The 16857-nt window shown below is 39.9% G+C and overlaps 1 protein-coding gene across 1 annotated transcript; it reads right to left on the reverse strand.

Annotated features, from left to right (window-relative positions):
- Window positions 1-15551: 15551 nt before the first annotated feature.
- On the reverse strand, window positions 15552-16415 carry LOC142178268 (uncharacterized). The gene is made up of 2 exons (XM_075247598.1): window positions 15855-16415; window positions 15552-15800 (listed from the first exon to the last, which is right to left on the reverse strand). Exons 1-2 carry the CDS (start codon window positions 16413-16415, stop codon window positions 15552-15554), a joined length of 810 nt encoding a protein of 269 aa, XP_075103699.1.
- Window positions 16416-16857: the final 442 nt, after the last annotated feature.

Consider the following 16857-nt stretch of genomic DNA (forward strand, 5'->3'; position numbering starts at 1 on the left):
AAGTGAAAAAGGGAATGCCCTTAAATACACTGCATCTTGTGACACACCATTGTATTGAAAGGTGTTCATAATCTCCTCGAAGTCCATTAGATGTGTGTTTGGATTTTCGTTTTACTTCCATCTGAAGAGACTTCAATTCTGAAGGGTTTGAAGTAACCCTTCCTTCAACTCGAAATTGTTTGCTGCAATTAGAGGTGGTCTAACACTGGATAATCGTTGATTATATACCGGTCTAGCATAATCGCCAAGTGGTCTCCTAGGCAAGGGTATATGTTGATTAAGTCTGAGACCCTTATTTTCTTCATAGATGTTATGCGCATCTCTAATAGCTGCTTGCTCAGCATCATGTGCATCTTTTCTCATTGTTGGCATGCCTCTCTTGCAGCCAAATCTACATTATCATCACAGTTTCTAGCCATAGTTTCTTTGGTTGAGGATTGTCCAACCTTTACTGATGTCTCGATGAGATCTCTTTCCTTCTTCAGCTGTGGAAGTTGTTTTTCTATCTCTGGCTCTTATGGTAGCACTTCCTTCGCAAAAGTTCGAGTCATGCACCAATCTTAACCTGTAACCTGCGCACATTCAAAGAACACCAAACGTAAAAAGAGAAAAAAAAAGAAATTGTTTGGGATTGATAGGATATGTGCAAGATAAGTATTTGGGATCTAACTCTAGATAATTCACTTCTAATGTTCAAGTGAGTCTCTCGAATTCACTCAATTATTAGTTCAAACGTTCAACAAAACTCCTCTCTCAATTAAGTCTTAACCTCACAAGATAAACCAATTTAAGCCCGTGAATATATGAAAAAATGCGTAGTGGATTGGACTTTAGGAAAACCTCTCTCGACTATACTCCTAACTAGGTATAATCAATGATTGAATTAGCCTCTTTTGATTACTTAGAAGAATCTATGAACTCAACCAATTATATAATGCAAAGATATCACAAGTTATGTCTTTCTCGATTACATGAACAAGTGAATATAGATGCAATAACTAAATTATCCAAAAATGCTTCAATACATAAAACTAGAGTTATAATCCACAAACATTCATCAATACACCAAATCCATCAAACCCTAAAGAGAACTACTTCATAGATATGGAGCAATTCATCACAAATAAAGTTAAGTATAGGCAAACATAAATTTGATCCAAACTCGGGTCTTGAGTGAGGAAGGAATGATGAAATCCTTGTGCTTGTGTTCTTTCAACTCCTCCTTAGCCTCCTTAGGTTGAATGTGTGTTAAAAGTTCAAGAAACTAACAATTTTCCATGTATTTATACTGATGGTAGGCTATAATTATATGTTTTAGTTGCTTATTTCACTCTAATTTACTGCACTTTAACTGAGTTTGAGTTTTCACCGCTAGTGTTTTGCACTTATTGTGTGTTTTATACCTTGTAGGAGTGATTCCGAGTGATGTAGATATTATGGAGCTAATTCGAGAGATTTGGAGCTTTGAAGTCTGAGTAAAAGCCCAAGGGATTAAGTCAGAATTGTGTTCGGGGGTCGAGGACCAAATTTCGATGTCAAAATCGAAGCAAAATCCGTACTCTGAGAAATTTTCCCTAATGCAACGCACTATGCCATGCACTGTGCTACGCGCTAGTGCAAATTCTACCCAGAACTCAAATTGCAAATCGTACTGGAAATATCCACTACCGTGTCACATGGTACGATGCGACATGCGGAGCGGTAGTAAAAATTTGGTAGAGTATCATCCCATTTCCGCTAAAAGGGTATTTTCGTCTGGGGTTTATTGGGGATGGCTTAAATACACGGGAAAACACCATTTTCGGGACTTTTGACAGATGTTTGACCCAAGGAGGCCAAGGAGGCTAAGGAGGAGTTGGAAGAACACAAGCACAAGGATTTCATCATTCCTTCCTCACTCAAGATTTGGTTTTGGATTGAATCTATTTTTCCCTATACTTTAATTACATTTGTGAAGAACTTTTCCATGTCTATGGAGTAGATCCTTTTGGGTTTTGATGGATTTTGTGTATTGATGATTGTTTGTGGATTATAAATCTATTTTTATGTTTTTGAATCATTTTGTAAGATTTAATTGTTGCATCTATATTCACTTGTTCTTATAATTTAAAGAGGAATAACTTGTGATATCTTTGCATTATATTGTTGGTTGAGTTCATAGATTCTTCTAAGTAATCTAAAGAGGCTAGTTGAATCATTGATTAAACCTAGTTAGGAGAATAATCGAAAGAGGTTTTCCTAAAGACCGATCCACTACGAATTCTTGCATATCGTCATAGTGCTTAAATTGGTTCATATTGAGAGGTTGAGACTTAATCGAAAGAGGGGTTTCTACTAAACAATTGTATTGATAATTAAGTGAGTTCGAGAGACTCACTTGAACATTATAAGTGAATTTTCTAGAGTTAAATTCCAGACAATTATCTTGTATATATCCTATCAAAACCCCATTTTCTCTCATTGATATCTTCCTTTGCTTAGGCCTTGCTTCGATTGTCATTAGTCAATTAGCTCTAGATTCTTAATTAGTTTTAGTATTAACCACATAAATCTAAATTGTTGATCATCTTGGATAGCAATCTAGCTACAAACTACGATAATACTGCTTAACTCTTAAGTGTGTGTTTTGCTCTCGAGCACAATTTAAGTGTGTGTTTTGCTCTCTTCAAATTTTGGCGCCGTTGCCTGGGATTGACAATCAATAGTGTTTGAAATATTTTGTAGTGCTAATTCAAGAATTTATTTTTTATTTTTTATTTTTTTACTTTTATTTTGTTCTTCACGATTTTCTCCTCCATGTGTAGGGCAATAGGTTAAGTCTGTAGTGTATGGCACGATCTTCTTGTAAAGAAGTAATACCCTACAACCCAAAATTGGAAAAACACATGCGGCAACTGAGGAAGGATAAAGAGTTTACCGTAAGTTTCTTGGGGCAACCTTCAAACCAAAAACACATGGCTAATAATGATGACAATGAGGTAGAGGCAGCTGCAAGGATAGCGGCTGAGGCAGCCCATAGAGCTGTTGAGGAAATTGTCGAAGACAATATGGGTCGAAGATTCTATATAAATCGACCCTTGATTAAAGACCAGTTCGAGAATGGTACCAAGGCTTGGTAGAGGATTGGGTGACTACGCCAAACCAATCTACAATCAAGAATTGTTAAGTGTTAGACCACCTCCAATTGCAGCTAATAATTTTGAGCTGAATCAAGGTTTGCTTCAAACCATTCAAAACAACTGCGTGTTTAGAAGAAAGATGAACGAAGATCCAAAAACGCATCTTATGGACTTTGAAGAGATTATGAACACCTTTCAATACAATGGGGTGTCACAAGATGCAGTGTATTTAAGGGCATTCCCCTTTTCACTTAAAGATGATGCGAAGCAGTGGCTTCGAAGCTTGCCAAATGGATCAAATAGAACATGGGAGGAATTGAAACCCAACTAGGTTGGGGTCAAATCCCACAGGGAATAGGTGTGAAACGATTACTTGCATAGTGTAAAACTTGACTTAAGTCGTAATTCTATTCTGTTAGCTTGAAAATGGTGTTGTGATTCTGTGTAGTAAAGAAGATTATTGTATTGTGAGAATGTATTTAATTTGATTAAGGAAACCAAGGTTGTGTCCTCATCGATGGAATGTAATGCTATCGGTGTTAATATGATATATTTCTAATGGAAAGTCCTTTGATATGCAAATGGTTTATAAGTGACTACCCAATATTTCCCAATAGTTGGGTAATATCTTCTCTTTAAGATTTTCCCAAATATAAAAGAGATGCAATTAAAAATAACTGATTTATGCCAACTAGAACCCACTTATTCCTAGGCGATTCTATTAAACAAGGTTTAAAGCCTTGAGTTTTTGATATTCAATTCTACCAAACCCTAACCCACTTTTTCAAGTAAAGATAGAGTGAAATGGAATTTGTTAATGCTTGCAACCACTAACAATACATGAAGCATAAGAACTGAATAAATATCAACCAACCATTATATATATATATATATATATATATATATATATATATATATATATATATATATATATATATTCAATGGTAAACACCCATTAACATTACACTCATTTATGGTCCACAACCTTAGTAGTTAAAACTAGCTACTCATACTAGAATCGAAGAACAAAGCAATAAATGAAGTCATAAAGCTTACAAATTTACAAGATTCTTTCTTCAAAAGCTTCCAAAACAATGGTGCATTCAATGCTCTAAAAGTAGCCTCTTTTTCTGACTCAATGACCCACAAAAACCCTAGTAAATCTATTTATAATGGACTAAAAGTCGGGGTCAAGATTTGACAAAAATGCCTCTGCAGAGCCCATCTGCGACCGTATAATGGTCGCATACCATGTATGCGGTCCACATAGTTGACACTTGCATCACAGAATTTCAGATCTTCAAGCCCAGATTTCCACCTCATTTTCATTATGCGGTCCGCATATCCGTTATGCGACTGCATTTTCCATCGCAGAAGTGCTACACAGATTCGTGAATTGCAATTATGCGATCATTATGCGGTTCGCAGAAGTGTTATGCGACCACATAATAAACGGCTTTAGTTTGCGGTGAGTATGCGATCGCATATTACTTCTGTGTTCGCATACTTGCAGCATTCCTGCCCTTTTGTGGCTTTTTGACTTCTTTTTCATGTTTTTGGGTCTTCAAGTCTCATGCACCACAAAACACCAAAACTTCATAAGAATTAACTAAAAATGCATTCAAAGACGAGCTAAAGTGTATGTAATTGGTATCAAAAGTGCCGAAATTCTACGGCACATCAACACCCCCAACTTAAACTCTTGCTTGTACTCAAGCAACTAAAACGAAATTATCCTATCATATACTACTTCTATTTCCGACATGTCACAAAACAGTAGTGATTGTAGATGGTTTTGACTGTCAGCTAACAAGCATGTAACTTCTTTTATTTATCCTTCATGGAAGACAACTATCATTTAACAATTTGACTAATCAACTTGTGAACTTCGAGCGTAAACCAAAATGACAAAATGCTACTCACAACTAAGTGTGCACTTGTATTCTACTTCAATAACCTAACTTCTGCTAAATCTTGAAATTCATGCGCGCTCACAACAAAGAAAATCCCCAACTCACACATATGTACAGGGGATGCAATCAAAACACTCTTGCACTCGGAACGAAAGCTACACACTACAAATATCAATCCATTTGCTTGCCCTTATTTTAACTTGCTGCTATCTTAGGAATGATTGGCTATAGATCACCAAGGATTTCGGGATGGGTTGGATGAATATTTGGGAATGTAGTGGCTATACTCTCCTTGAACTCTACATACATTTTGCTTCTTTACTACATAGCACTTATGGACCTCGAGTTACCGACATAGAACCACCTCAAAGTATTTCTTCGGTTTCTACAAGACTCCGCTCTTTTTCTCAAATTTGACTTTGATGGCACGATTAATCAAAATGAGTATTGAGTAGGGGCATTGTTGATTGCACCTGATGAATTGCACACCCCCATTTCCATTAAGCAGAACTTTTAAGGAACTAAGAATACCACAAACCAGTGAGTTTTCGGAGCTTGAGTTTCTTCATATATACAACTTTGAGGTTACCAATTTCCACTTTGTACCGGCACCCCCAACTTGGGCTTTTATCCTCATTCTTACTCGTTCAAGGAGGGATGGGTTCGAAAGAAGAAATTATTTCACAACGGGATAAAAGTTCGTAATGTGGTAGCCAAATAAAAGGTTAACGGCTCGACGGGGGTAACTAGGGTAATTTATGTACTAAAGAGGTCAATTTGGTAAAAATTAGCTAGCAGACACAAAGATAACCTAAGATAATTTCTGCACCCAATCATTAACCTGAGATTTGCACTAAGAAGTCAACCAGGCAAGTTCTAGACATCACAAGTTAAGCATATGCATTATTTATACAAATCCTCACTCACTCACAAAGCATGAACTGTTCGACTCAACATAGTTTCAGCCCTCAAGTGAATGCAAGGCAACTCAAAGCCTTCATTACATGACATGTAAGATTCTGAGTAAGCATAAAGTCAGAGAGCGAGCCTCAAGTTCACAAGAATGACTAACCATTACCCTTTTTATTTAGATATATACAAAAGAAGGAAGGGTACCATTTATTCACAAAAATTCAATACATGCTTGAAGCTAGAACAATCAACACCAAACAAGTCAAAACCTTTTATGCTACTACCGCGGTTCTACTATTACACCCTTGGAAAAGAACCCGGTGTAGAAAAATCAAGGGGGAATTCATTGCTAACTACCAATCTATACTATTAAAGAAAAGAGTTTATGTACAATGTTTATACAAAATATGACTATCCCACCCCCAACTAAAAGGCATGCGATGTTCCCAATGCATAGAGAATGTAAAATCAAAGTTTAAGGGCTTCCTGGGGTGCACTAGGCGCTCGGAGGGACTGAAGCAGTGGGGGAAACTGTGGGATCAACTGCTGGCACTATGGCAGCAACATGTGGGACCTCGGAATATGTGGTGGTCTATAAGGATGGAACAGGAAGATCCACCTGCTGTGAGGCTGGGACTAGAACCTGGGAGCTGCTAGCCTCTCCCATCGATGGCTGCATGGTCGATGGATTTGCCTTTGCGACCATGTCCGCAATAGAGTGTGCAATTGCTGTTTGCACATCTGCTTCCTCTTCATCATGTATATCTGTAGAGACTACAACTTATTTGCCTCTGCTGTTCTGTTGATCCTTAGTCTCCTCAACCAATGCCTCCTCATCAGTTTCCTTCGCTTCATTGTCTCTCTCATCAATCTCCCCCTTAGATTCTCCGGATCCCTCCCCTGAAGGAGTGGCGATGTGTACAACAGAATCCTGAGCATTTGAAGTCTCAATACTTGAGCTTCCGTAGCTGTCATAAGTTTTGTAAAATCCAGGTCCAAGCTCGGAATGTGGGAATTTCCAGTGCCCTGCTCACCTTCCTCCGGGAGAAGGGAGGTCAAGTCAAACTCCAAATTCTGCATCTTGTGCAGCTCTGATTTTAGCTCAGTGACATCATGTTAGAGTTTAGGCATATCTCCAGCTTTGCCTCTCTCAACCCTTTCAAGTCGCACATCAAAGTGCTTGAGTCGATCTTCATAGGAGTGATGCTGTTGTTGAAGAATGCTCACTGAGGCTTGGATAGGGGCCAGTGCTTGCCTGATAAGAGTTGGGAGTTCCTTTGTCAGTCTGTCTACCTTAGCATTGGCATGTTGGGCTAGTAGACCCATCTTTAATAGAGCTGGTAAGGCAACAGGTGGATGTGCAGTGGTTGGCTTAGGAGTGGATGTGGAGGTGGCTGGTGCGGAGGGAGTGTCATGCAGTGAGGGAGCAGCAGGTGCTGCTGAGTCTGATAGAGGATTTAGTGAAGTCTCTGGTGGGATGTCCACCACATTGTCTGCGACATCACTGATCTGAGTGATGTCAATATCTTGGAGAGCGTTTTCAATGCGGTCATGTTTGGGGATAGGAGGCACTTCCACAACTTTACACAGAGCAGTGATCAAACACGGGAAAGAAAGTGATGTTTCTTTCTGATTCTCTCTGATCCCAATCTCCTTGAATATAATTTCGCCCACATCAACTTTTATTCCCTTTATGATGCATGCAATGAGGATTGCTTTTCGATGTTTATGTCTGTTTTATTTCTCGTAGGCATCAGACGGGAGCAGACAAAACTGAGCTAATATCGGCCCTCCTGAGTGAGATCCCGCTGGCACTTACGTTTAGGTCATATAAAGCTAAATAAGATTTCGAGTTTGGTTTCAGATGAACCTTTGAGTTCATTAAAACTGAAGGCACTGCCGACATGTGAATCCTGTTTAGAAGGTAAAATGACCAAGAGACATTTTCCCTCAAAAGGAAATAGAGCTAGCGATAAGTTAGAACTAATTCACTCTGATTTGTGTGGCACTATGAATATACAAGCAAGAGGTGGTTTTGAGTATTTTGTGACTTTTCACATATGATTACTCAAAATATGGATGCGTTTATCTGTTGCGTCGTAAGTCTGAATGCTTTGAGAAATTCAAAGAATTTAAGACGGAAACGGAGAAACGACATGATAAATATATCAAAATATTGCGATCTGATCTTGGTGGTGAATACCTTTATGCATAATTCATAAAATACTTATCAGATAATGGAATTACATCTCAATTATCTGCCCCAGAAACACCACAACAAAATGGTGTGGCAGAAAGAAGAAATATGACCATTATGGAAATGGTTAGATCAATGTTAAGTTATTCCGATTTGACTTCTTCCTTTTGGGGATACGTTTTAGAAACGAAAAATTACATTTTGAAATTGATTCCTTCAAAGTCAGTACCTTCAACCCCAGCAAAATTGTGGACTAGGCGCAAGCCCAGTTTACGGCATTCAGGTTTGGGGTTGTCTAGCACATGTGCTGAAAGGAAAAGCGGATAAATTGGAATCAAGGACAGAAGTGTGCATTTTTATTGGATATCCAAAGGAAACGAAATGAGGTTTGTATTATTGTCCCAAAGAAAAGAAGGTAATTGTTATGACAAATGCCATATTTTTATAAGAGGAATATTTAATGAGCCATAGTCCTAGAAGTAAACTAGTTTTACAGGAATTAAGCAATGGAGTAACTAATGACTCATCTCTGGAATGTATCCCCAAAGCCAGTATTGACACACCACTGCATTATCATAGTGGGATAAATGTCAATAGGTATCATAACGCACAAGAGCAATTGCCTGACATCTCACTACCCCAAAGTAGTGGGAGTAATGTTGAACAACCTCAGATTGTTGAGCAACCTGATATTGTTGTGCAGCTTTCGCTCCAGGAAGAAGTTAATGATATTTCAGTACTGCAAGGGGAGGAGTATAACATTGAGGCTTCAGTTCCGAAAAATGATGTTGTGGTTCAACAAAAAAATCAAACTGCACATGTAGTGACTAGTCGTAGTGGGAGAACTATTAAAACAACCTCTCTGGTTTGTGCTCATGGGAGAATCTTATGATAGAATACCTGAAGAGCCTAATACATAACCTCTTAATTATGACGAAGCACTACAGGATACAGACGTTTATAAATGGATTGTTGCTATGAAATCTGAAATGGAGTCTATGTACTCCAATCAAGTCTGGGATCTTATAAAACCACATACTAGAGTCAAACCCGTTGGTTGTAGATGGATCTATAAGAAAAAAAGAGGAGTGGATGAAAAAGTGCAAACTTTTAAATCTAGGCTTGTTGCAAAAGGGTTTACTAAAAAAGAAGGGATCGATTATGAGGAAACTTTTTTGCCGGTAGCCATGCTTAAATCCATTAGGATTCTATTATCCATTGCTTCTCATTACGATTATGAGATTTGGAAAATGGATGTCATGACGGATTTTCTTAATGGAAGTCTTGATGAGTGCATCTATATGGCACAACCGGTTGGTTTTATAAAAAGTGGCAATGAGCACATGTTTTGTAAATTAAAGAAATCCATTTATGGATTGAAACAAGGTTCTAGAGCATGCAATACTTATTTTGACACATCGATTAAAACCTTCGATTTTGATCAATGTGAAAACGAGTCTTGTGTCTATAAGAAGTGGGATGGATATTACGTAGATGATATTTTGCTCATAGAAAATAATCTGAGAATGTTGAATTCAGTAAAGGAATGGTTGTCGTCGCGTTTTGATATGAAAGACTTAGGACAAGCGGCACATATCCTTGGGATTAAGCTTATGCGAGATCACAAGCGAAGGATATTAGGCTTATCCCAAGCAGTTTATCTTGATACTATTTTCACCAGGTTTAGCATGCAAGATTCCAAGAAAGGTTTTCTTCCTTTTAGGCATGAAATCTCTCTGTCAAAAGATCAGTCCCCAAAAATGACTTATGAGAGAGAAAAGATGAAGGCGGTCACTTATGCTTCTACTGTAGGGAATCTCATGTATGCTATGCTATGTACTAGACCTGATATATACTTTGCTGTTAGCATGGTTAGTAGATTTTAGTCTATTCCTGGATGAGAACATTGGACCGCTGTTAAACATATAATCAAGTACCTAAAAAGGACTAGGTATAATATGTTGGTTTATCACTCAGGTGAGGGGATCAAGGTAGATCCGAAGAAGATTGAAGCAGTTCAGAGTTGGCCCAGATCGTCTTCAGCTACTGAGATTCGGAGTTTCCTTGGTTTGATCGGGTATTATCGTCGTTTTGTAGAGGGTTTCCCATCCATTTATGCACCTATGACTAGATTGACCCAGAAGGGTGCTCTTTTCAGATGGTCTGAGGAGTGTGAGGCGAGATTTCAAAATATCAAGACTGAACTATCCATGAGGGGGTTCCCTTGGCTATAACGGAATCAAGTCAGGTACGCTCGAATTCTTTATTGGAAAGTTTGGCATTATACTCAGCCGTGCCTGACGACCAATCCTGAAAATATATGTCATTTATGTATGCGGCATCACAGAGTACTTGGACCCCTCGAACTTGGGCAGATTGTAAGAATACCCGATTTCTCTTCTGCTCAGCATTTGTGGAGGCAACATAAGTAACATAGAATTCCCTCACGAGTGTCTCATTATACTCCTCCAGGACATCATTGAATAACTCCCATTGCCTCTTTTTTATGTTTTCAATCACATGAGGGTAATGCTCTTTTAGACCGTTTAGGCTTAGTTGCTTCTCTTCAAGAATCTTTCTCTTTGCTAATTTCTGTACAAATTCCACGAGCCTACGACCCCAAATCTATAATCTTCCCCAATCTTCCGTCGTGTTTCAGCATGCAAGTCAACGGATGGCATGAGATCAGTTTGTGCCTCCTCCTCTTCAAACTGTGAGGAGTGCTCAGAAGTGCTTTGGGCTGTTTCAGGCCTTGGGCGTTTTGATTTCTGGGCTTGTTGGCTCAGGGCAACGACTCATTTGTTTCCCTGAGCGGGACGTGATCGCAATGATAGAGACTTCTTTGGTGCTATTCCTGTAAAAAAAAATAAAAAATAAAATAAATGAATCACGTTGAGAGAAAATGAATGAAATAAACAACTTTTGCGATGGGTTATGCGATCGCATAACCATATTGTGAACCACAAACACATCACAGAATTACAATACACAGGAGGCAAACAATTATGCGATCACAAAAACGACCACAAAGTATGTTATGCGACCGCAAAACGGTCGCATTCTTGCTCACAAGAAGAGCATTGTTTCTGACCATGTTTGCGGCAGCTTTGCGGTCCGGAAAACAAGTTTGCATTCGCATACTCCATCGCAGAATCACATTGTACCAGGCCACCTAGGGGTCCAGTTTGCGATGACTTTGCTGACCACAAACCTATTATGCGGACCGCAAAGGTCGTCTTCCTTAGTCAAAATTGGTCAAACCCCACTCGAATGTAAAAAAATGACCCACGAATCTTCCACCCAGGTCCCCACAACAAAGGTTTGAGAGGAAAGTAGAGGAAATGAGTTCAAGCAATTGATATTATGCAACATAACCACGAGAAAGAGGGAAGAGAAGAACATACCAGATGTCTGAGCAAGATAAAAATTAATTTTGAGATGTGAACGAGGTGAATCTTTCCACAATGTTGATCCTTGTTATGTGATTTTTTGTGTGATTCGAATGTTTTTGGCTTTTTCTTCTATTTCTCTTTGTTTTTGTATTTTTGATTTTGTGTGTGTTGTACAATGTTCGTGTGTGAGTGAGAGTGAAGGTATACGGAAGGTTTAGGGTGTGATACCCGAGCATTTTACGGTGGGCAAGTGGATCGCATAACACATTATGCAGTTGCATATGTGTTATGCGGTGGATTAAGGACTGGGTTGCCCAAACTTTATTTTGCGATGATTTCTGCGATCGCATAGTAGTTATGCGGGCCGCAAAATCTGAAACCTTATCGCATTTTTGCAGACCCATCTTGCCAATTTCTCTGACTGTGTCTGCGACCACTATGCGGTTCGCAAAGTAATTATACGACCGCATAGTTTCCGCAAACCACAGACCCTTCTTTCCTTCAATTACCTCAGTACGTGCGCCCTATTCATGGTATTTTGGACTACCTGCATTCTAACACACACGCCAACCTGCTCAACAATAACAACTAAACCTACATAAATGAAAAACTAACAAAAGAGTATTACCACACATGGGTAGCCTCCCAAGAAGCGTTTGATTTAACGTTGCGGCATGACGATGTCGATCCCGTTTGGGCTACTCAGTGGTTGGTGTAGGACTATCCTTGAGAGCAATTTGTTCTACCAGGTGCTTTTCTCCTATGGTGCTAGGGTAATGCTTAACCCGTTGGCAATATACTTTGAAAGTTCGAGTCCCATCCTCCGACTCCAATTCGATAGCACCATAAAGGGGACACATTTACAACTTTGAATGGGCCAGACCATTTGGATTTGAGTTTTCCCGGAAATAACTTGAGTCTTGAGTTGAAGAGTAAGACCAAGTCACCAGATTTGAATTCCCGCTTCAAGATCTTCTTGTCATGAACAAACTTCATTCTCTCCTTATACATGGCTGCAATCTCATAGGCATGGAGACAGAATTCTTCCATCTCATTGAGTTGTGTCATTCTTAGGCTAGCAGCTTCGACCCAGTCAAGATTCAACTTTTTCAGAGCCCACATGGCTTTGTGTTCAAGCTCCACAGGCAAGTGACACGCCTTACCAAAAACCAACCGGTATGGTGATGTGCCAATGGGGGTCTTAAATGCTGTGCGATATACCCACAACACATCATCTAAATTCCTTGACTAGTTGGTCCGTTTTGCATTGACAGTTTTTGCTAGGATGTTTTTAATCTCCCTGTTGGAAACTTCAACCTGACCACTTGACTGAGGATGATAAGGTGTGTCCACCTTGTACTTTACGCCATACTTTTCGAGCAGCCCGGTGAAAGACTTGTTGCAAAATTGAGAACCACCATCACTAAGGATGGCCCTGGGCGTACCAAACCGCGTGAATATGTTCTTCTTCAAGAATTCGGTCACACTCCTTGCCTCATTGTTGGGCAAGGCGACTGCCTCGACCCATTTGGAGATGTAGTTCACAACCACCATAATATATGTCATGCCATAAGAGCTCACGAATGGACCCATGAAGTCGACCCTCCACACATCAAAGATCTCGACCTCCATTACACAATTCATAGGCATTTCATGCTTTTTAGAAATTGACCCTTGTCTTTGACATTTATCGCCTGCCTTAACTATTTGATTTGCATCATGATAGATCGATGGCCAATAGTAGACACATTCAAGCACTTTTGCCGTTGTCTGGTTTCCTCCATGATGGCCCCCAGCTGGGGAGTCATGGCATGCCTTGGGAATTAGCATTACCTTATCTTCCGGAACACACCGCCGAATGATGTTGTCGGCAGAAATACGGAACAAAAAGGGCTCCTCCCAATAGTATTGCCTACACTCCAGCAAGAACTTTTTCTTTTGATAAGCTTCTAATCCATCGGGAGCAAGGTCACTAACCAAGGAGCGAACGTGCTATACAATGCCAATATGTGCTCATCTGGAAAGGCATCATTGATTTTAAGGTTCTCTTTTGGCCTCCCTGCCTCTTCAAGCCTAGATAGGTGATCCGCAACTTGATTTTCCATCCCTTTTCGATCCTTGACTTCAAAGTCAAACTCTTGCAACAAAAGGACCCACCGAATCAATCTTGGTTTGGCATCCTTCTTTGCCATAAGATAGTGAAGAGCAGCATGATAAGTGTAAACTATCACTTTGGACCCCAACAAATAGGCCTGAAATTTTTCAAACGCATAGACAAGGGCAAAAAGTTCTTACTCAGTCACAGTATAATTCATTTGAGCACCATTGAGTGTCTTGCTTGCATAGTAGATAGGGTGAAGGAGTTTTTTATGCTGTTGACCAAGAACCTCCCCAATAGCTACACCACTGGCGTCACACATGAGTTCAAATGGAAGGGACCAATCGGGTGTGACGATAATAGGTGCCATGATGAGCTTTTCTTTCAATTCCTCAAAAGCTTTGATACACTTCTCATCAAATACAAACTTTGCATATTTTTCAAGGAGCTTGCACATGGGATTTGTAATTTTGGAGAAGTCCTTGATAAAACGCCTATAGAAGCCAGCGTGCCCCAAAAAGCTCCGGACACCTTTTACTGAAGTGGGTGGAGGAAGCTTGGAAATGATTTCAATCTTTGCTCGGTCAACCTCTATGCCTTGTTTGGAAATTTTGTGGCCCAAAACAATTCCATCGTCCACCATGAAGTGGCACTTCTCCCAGTTTAGCACAAGGTTTGTTTCTTCACATGTTTTGAGCACTTGTCTAAGGTTGTCAAGACAATGCTCAAAGGAATCACCCACTACAGAGAAGTCATCCATAAACACCTCTAGGAAATCTTCCACCATGTCTGAGAAGATTGACATCATGCACTGTTGAAAGGTAGTCGGGGCGTTGCATAGCCCGAATGGCATACGGCTAAAGGCAAAAGTCCCATATGGGCATGTGAACGTTGTCTTATCTTGATCGTCCAAGGCAATATTGATTTGGTTATAGCCCGAATATCCATCCAAGAAGCAATAAAATGACCTTCCCGCTAGCCGATCAAGCATTTGATCAATAAAAGGCATATGGAAATGGTCTTTGCAAGTAGCACTGTTGAGCTTCCGGTAATCTATGCAAACTCTCCATCCATTCACAGTTCTCATTGGGATGAGCTCATTGTTCTCGTTTTGGATTACGGTCATGCATCCTTTCTTCGGCACATATTGCACCGGGCTCACCCAAGAACTATCGGTAATGGGGTAAACTACCCCGGCATCTAACCACTTGATGATTTCTTTCTTCACCACCTCTTGCATGGAAGGGTTTAACCGTCTTTGATGCTCCATGCTAGGTTTACTTTCTTGCTCCAATTGTATCTTGTGCTCAAAAATTCCGGCGGGAATCCCTCAGATGTCCGCTATTGTCCACCCAATGGCTTGTCGGTGTTCCCTTAGGACATTCAACAAATGATCTACCTGCACATCATTCACCAAATAAGAAACGATTACTGGTAAAGTATCATTAGAGCCAAGAAATTTATACCTTAAGTGCGGTGGAAGTGGCTTGAGCTCAAGTTGTGGCGGCTCAATAATTGAAGGCTTGGCGGGGGGAGTGACTCTATTCTATAAGTCAAGAGAAAGTTTCTTTGGTGCATAAGCGTAGGACCCACGTCCTTCTAATGCATTCATCGATTCCATGGACCCCTCCATTTCTTCACCATCAAAATTCACCAATATAGCCGGCAAAGCCTCACCAAGGCATTCTTCTTCCATTTTCATATAAATTGCACCTTCTACCTCATCAACAACATCAATGACTGAGATGCTCTCATATACATGTGGCAAATTCATACCCTTACTCGCTTAAAAGTTTACCTCTTTATCATTAACTCATAACTTGATCTCATTTCGTTCTGAATCCATAAGTGCTCCTCCGGTAGCAAGGAATGGTTTCCCTAATATGATAGGGATTTCTTTATCAACAGCACAATCAAGGATCACAAATCGGCGGGAAGGAGGAACTTTCCCACTTTCACAAGGACATCATCAATAATCCCCACCAATCTCTTGATTGAACGATCAACCATTTGCAACCTCATGCTTGTAGGCAGCGGCCTACCTAACCCCTCTTGCTTGTAAATAGCAAGAGGCATCAAGTTGATGCTAGCCCCATTATCACAAAGAGATCTTGCAAAATCTCTCAACCCAATAGTGCATGGAATGGTGAAGGCTCTCGGGTCTTCTTTCTTTTGAACGATAGTTGTTGCAATGATGGAACTAACCCGGTGAGTCATTTTCACCACTTCATTCTTGGTGGGTTTATTCTTGGTGATAAAGTCCTTCAAGTATTTAGCAAAACCCGACATCTCTTGAAATGCTTCTATAAATGGAATGTTCACCGATAATTGCTTGAGAATGTCATAGAATTTCTCGAGTTTGCTATCATCAACCTTCCTAGAAAGTCTTTGAGGGAAATGAAGGGGAGGTCTAGGAATTAGTGCTAGAGCTTTTGGTGCCTCTTTTACCTTTTCCTTGACCTCTTCACGGTTCACTTCTTCGACTTTCACTTCTTTTGGGAGCTTTTTAACTTCAACAATAATTGGCACCTCAACCTCTTGTTCAAGATCATTCACTTCAACCATTTGTTCATTCTCTCCTTGAAGTACTTTCCCGCTTCGAGTTGTGATTGCCATATAATAAGAAGTCGGTCCACTCCCATTAACTTTTAGGTTTGCAATTGTGTCACTTGGGAGTGCGCCCTTTTGCTTCGGATTTTGCTCTCTTGATAGATCTCTCATTTGCATTTCCAGCTTTTGTATGGATGCGGTGCGTGACCCCACAAGTTCGACCATGTTCTCCATTGAAGTGTTGTTTCTTTCTTGATTTTGCAATACTCTTTCAAGAATATTCTCCAATTTGGACTCATTTGAAGAACTTTTCTTATAATGCGAAGAGCTAGATTATTGACCCTTTGGTGGAACATAGGGGTTTGAACTCCAGTTTGAATAGTTGTTGTTGTTGTTACTCCAATTACCTTGACTTGAACCACCTTGATCATTTCACCACTTTTGATGGCCTTGCCCTTTCAGGTTAGGCCTCCATTGATTTTGTTGTCCGGGACCTTGGTAGGATTGTCTTTGGTAACCGCCTTGAGAATTATGGACATAATTTTCTTCCTCGCAATCTTCGTTTGACAAGAGTTGCACATCTTCCACATCATTTATCTTTTTTGTTTGGCTTTCAGTGAACATCTTGGTTAACACATTAATGTTGGTGGCAAGCCCGACAATTACTTGATCTCTC

The sequence above is a fragment of the Nicotiana tabacum genome, chromosome 24 (genome assembly GCF_000715075.1).
Source record: "Nicotiana tabacum cultivar K326 chromosome 24, ASM71507v2, whole genome shotgun sequence".
Lineage (NCBI taxonomy): Eukaryota > Viridiplantae > Streptophyta > Magnoliopsida > Solanales > Solanaceae > Nicotiana > Nicotiana tabacum.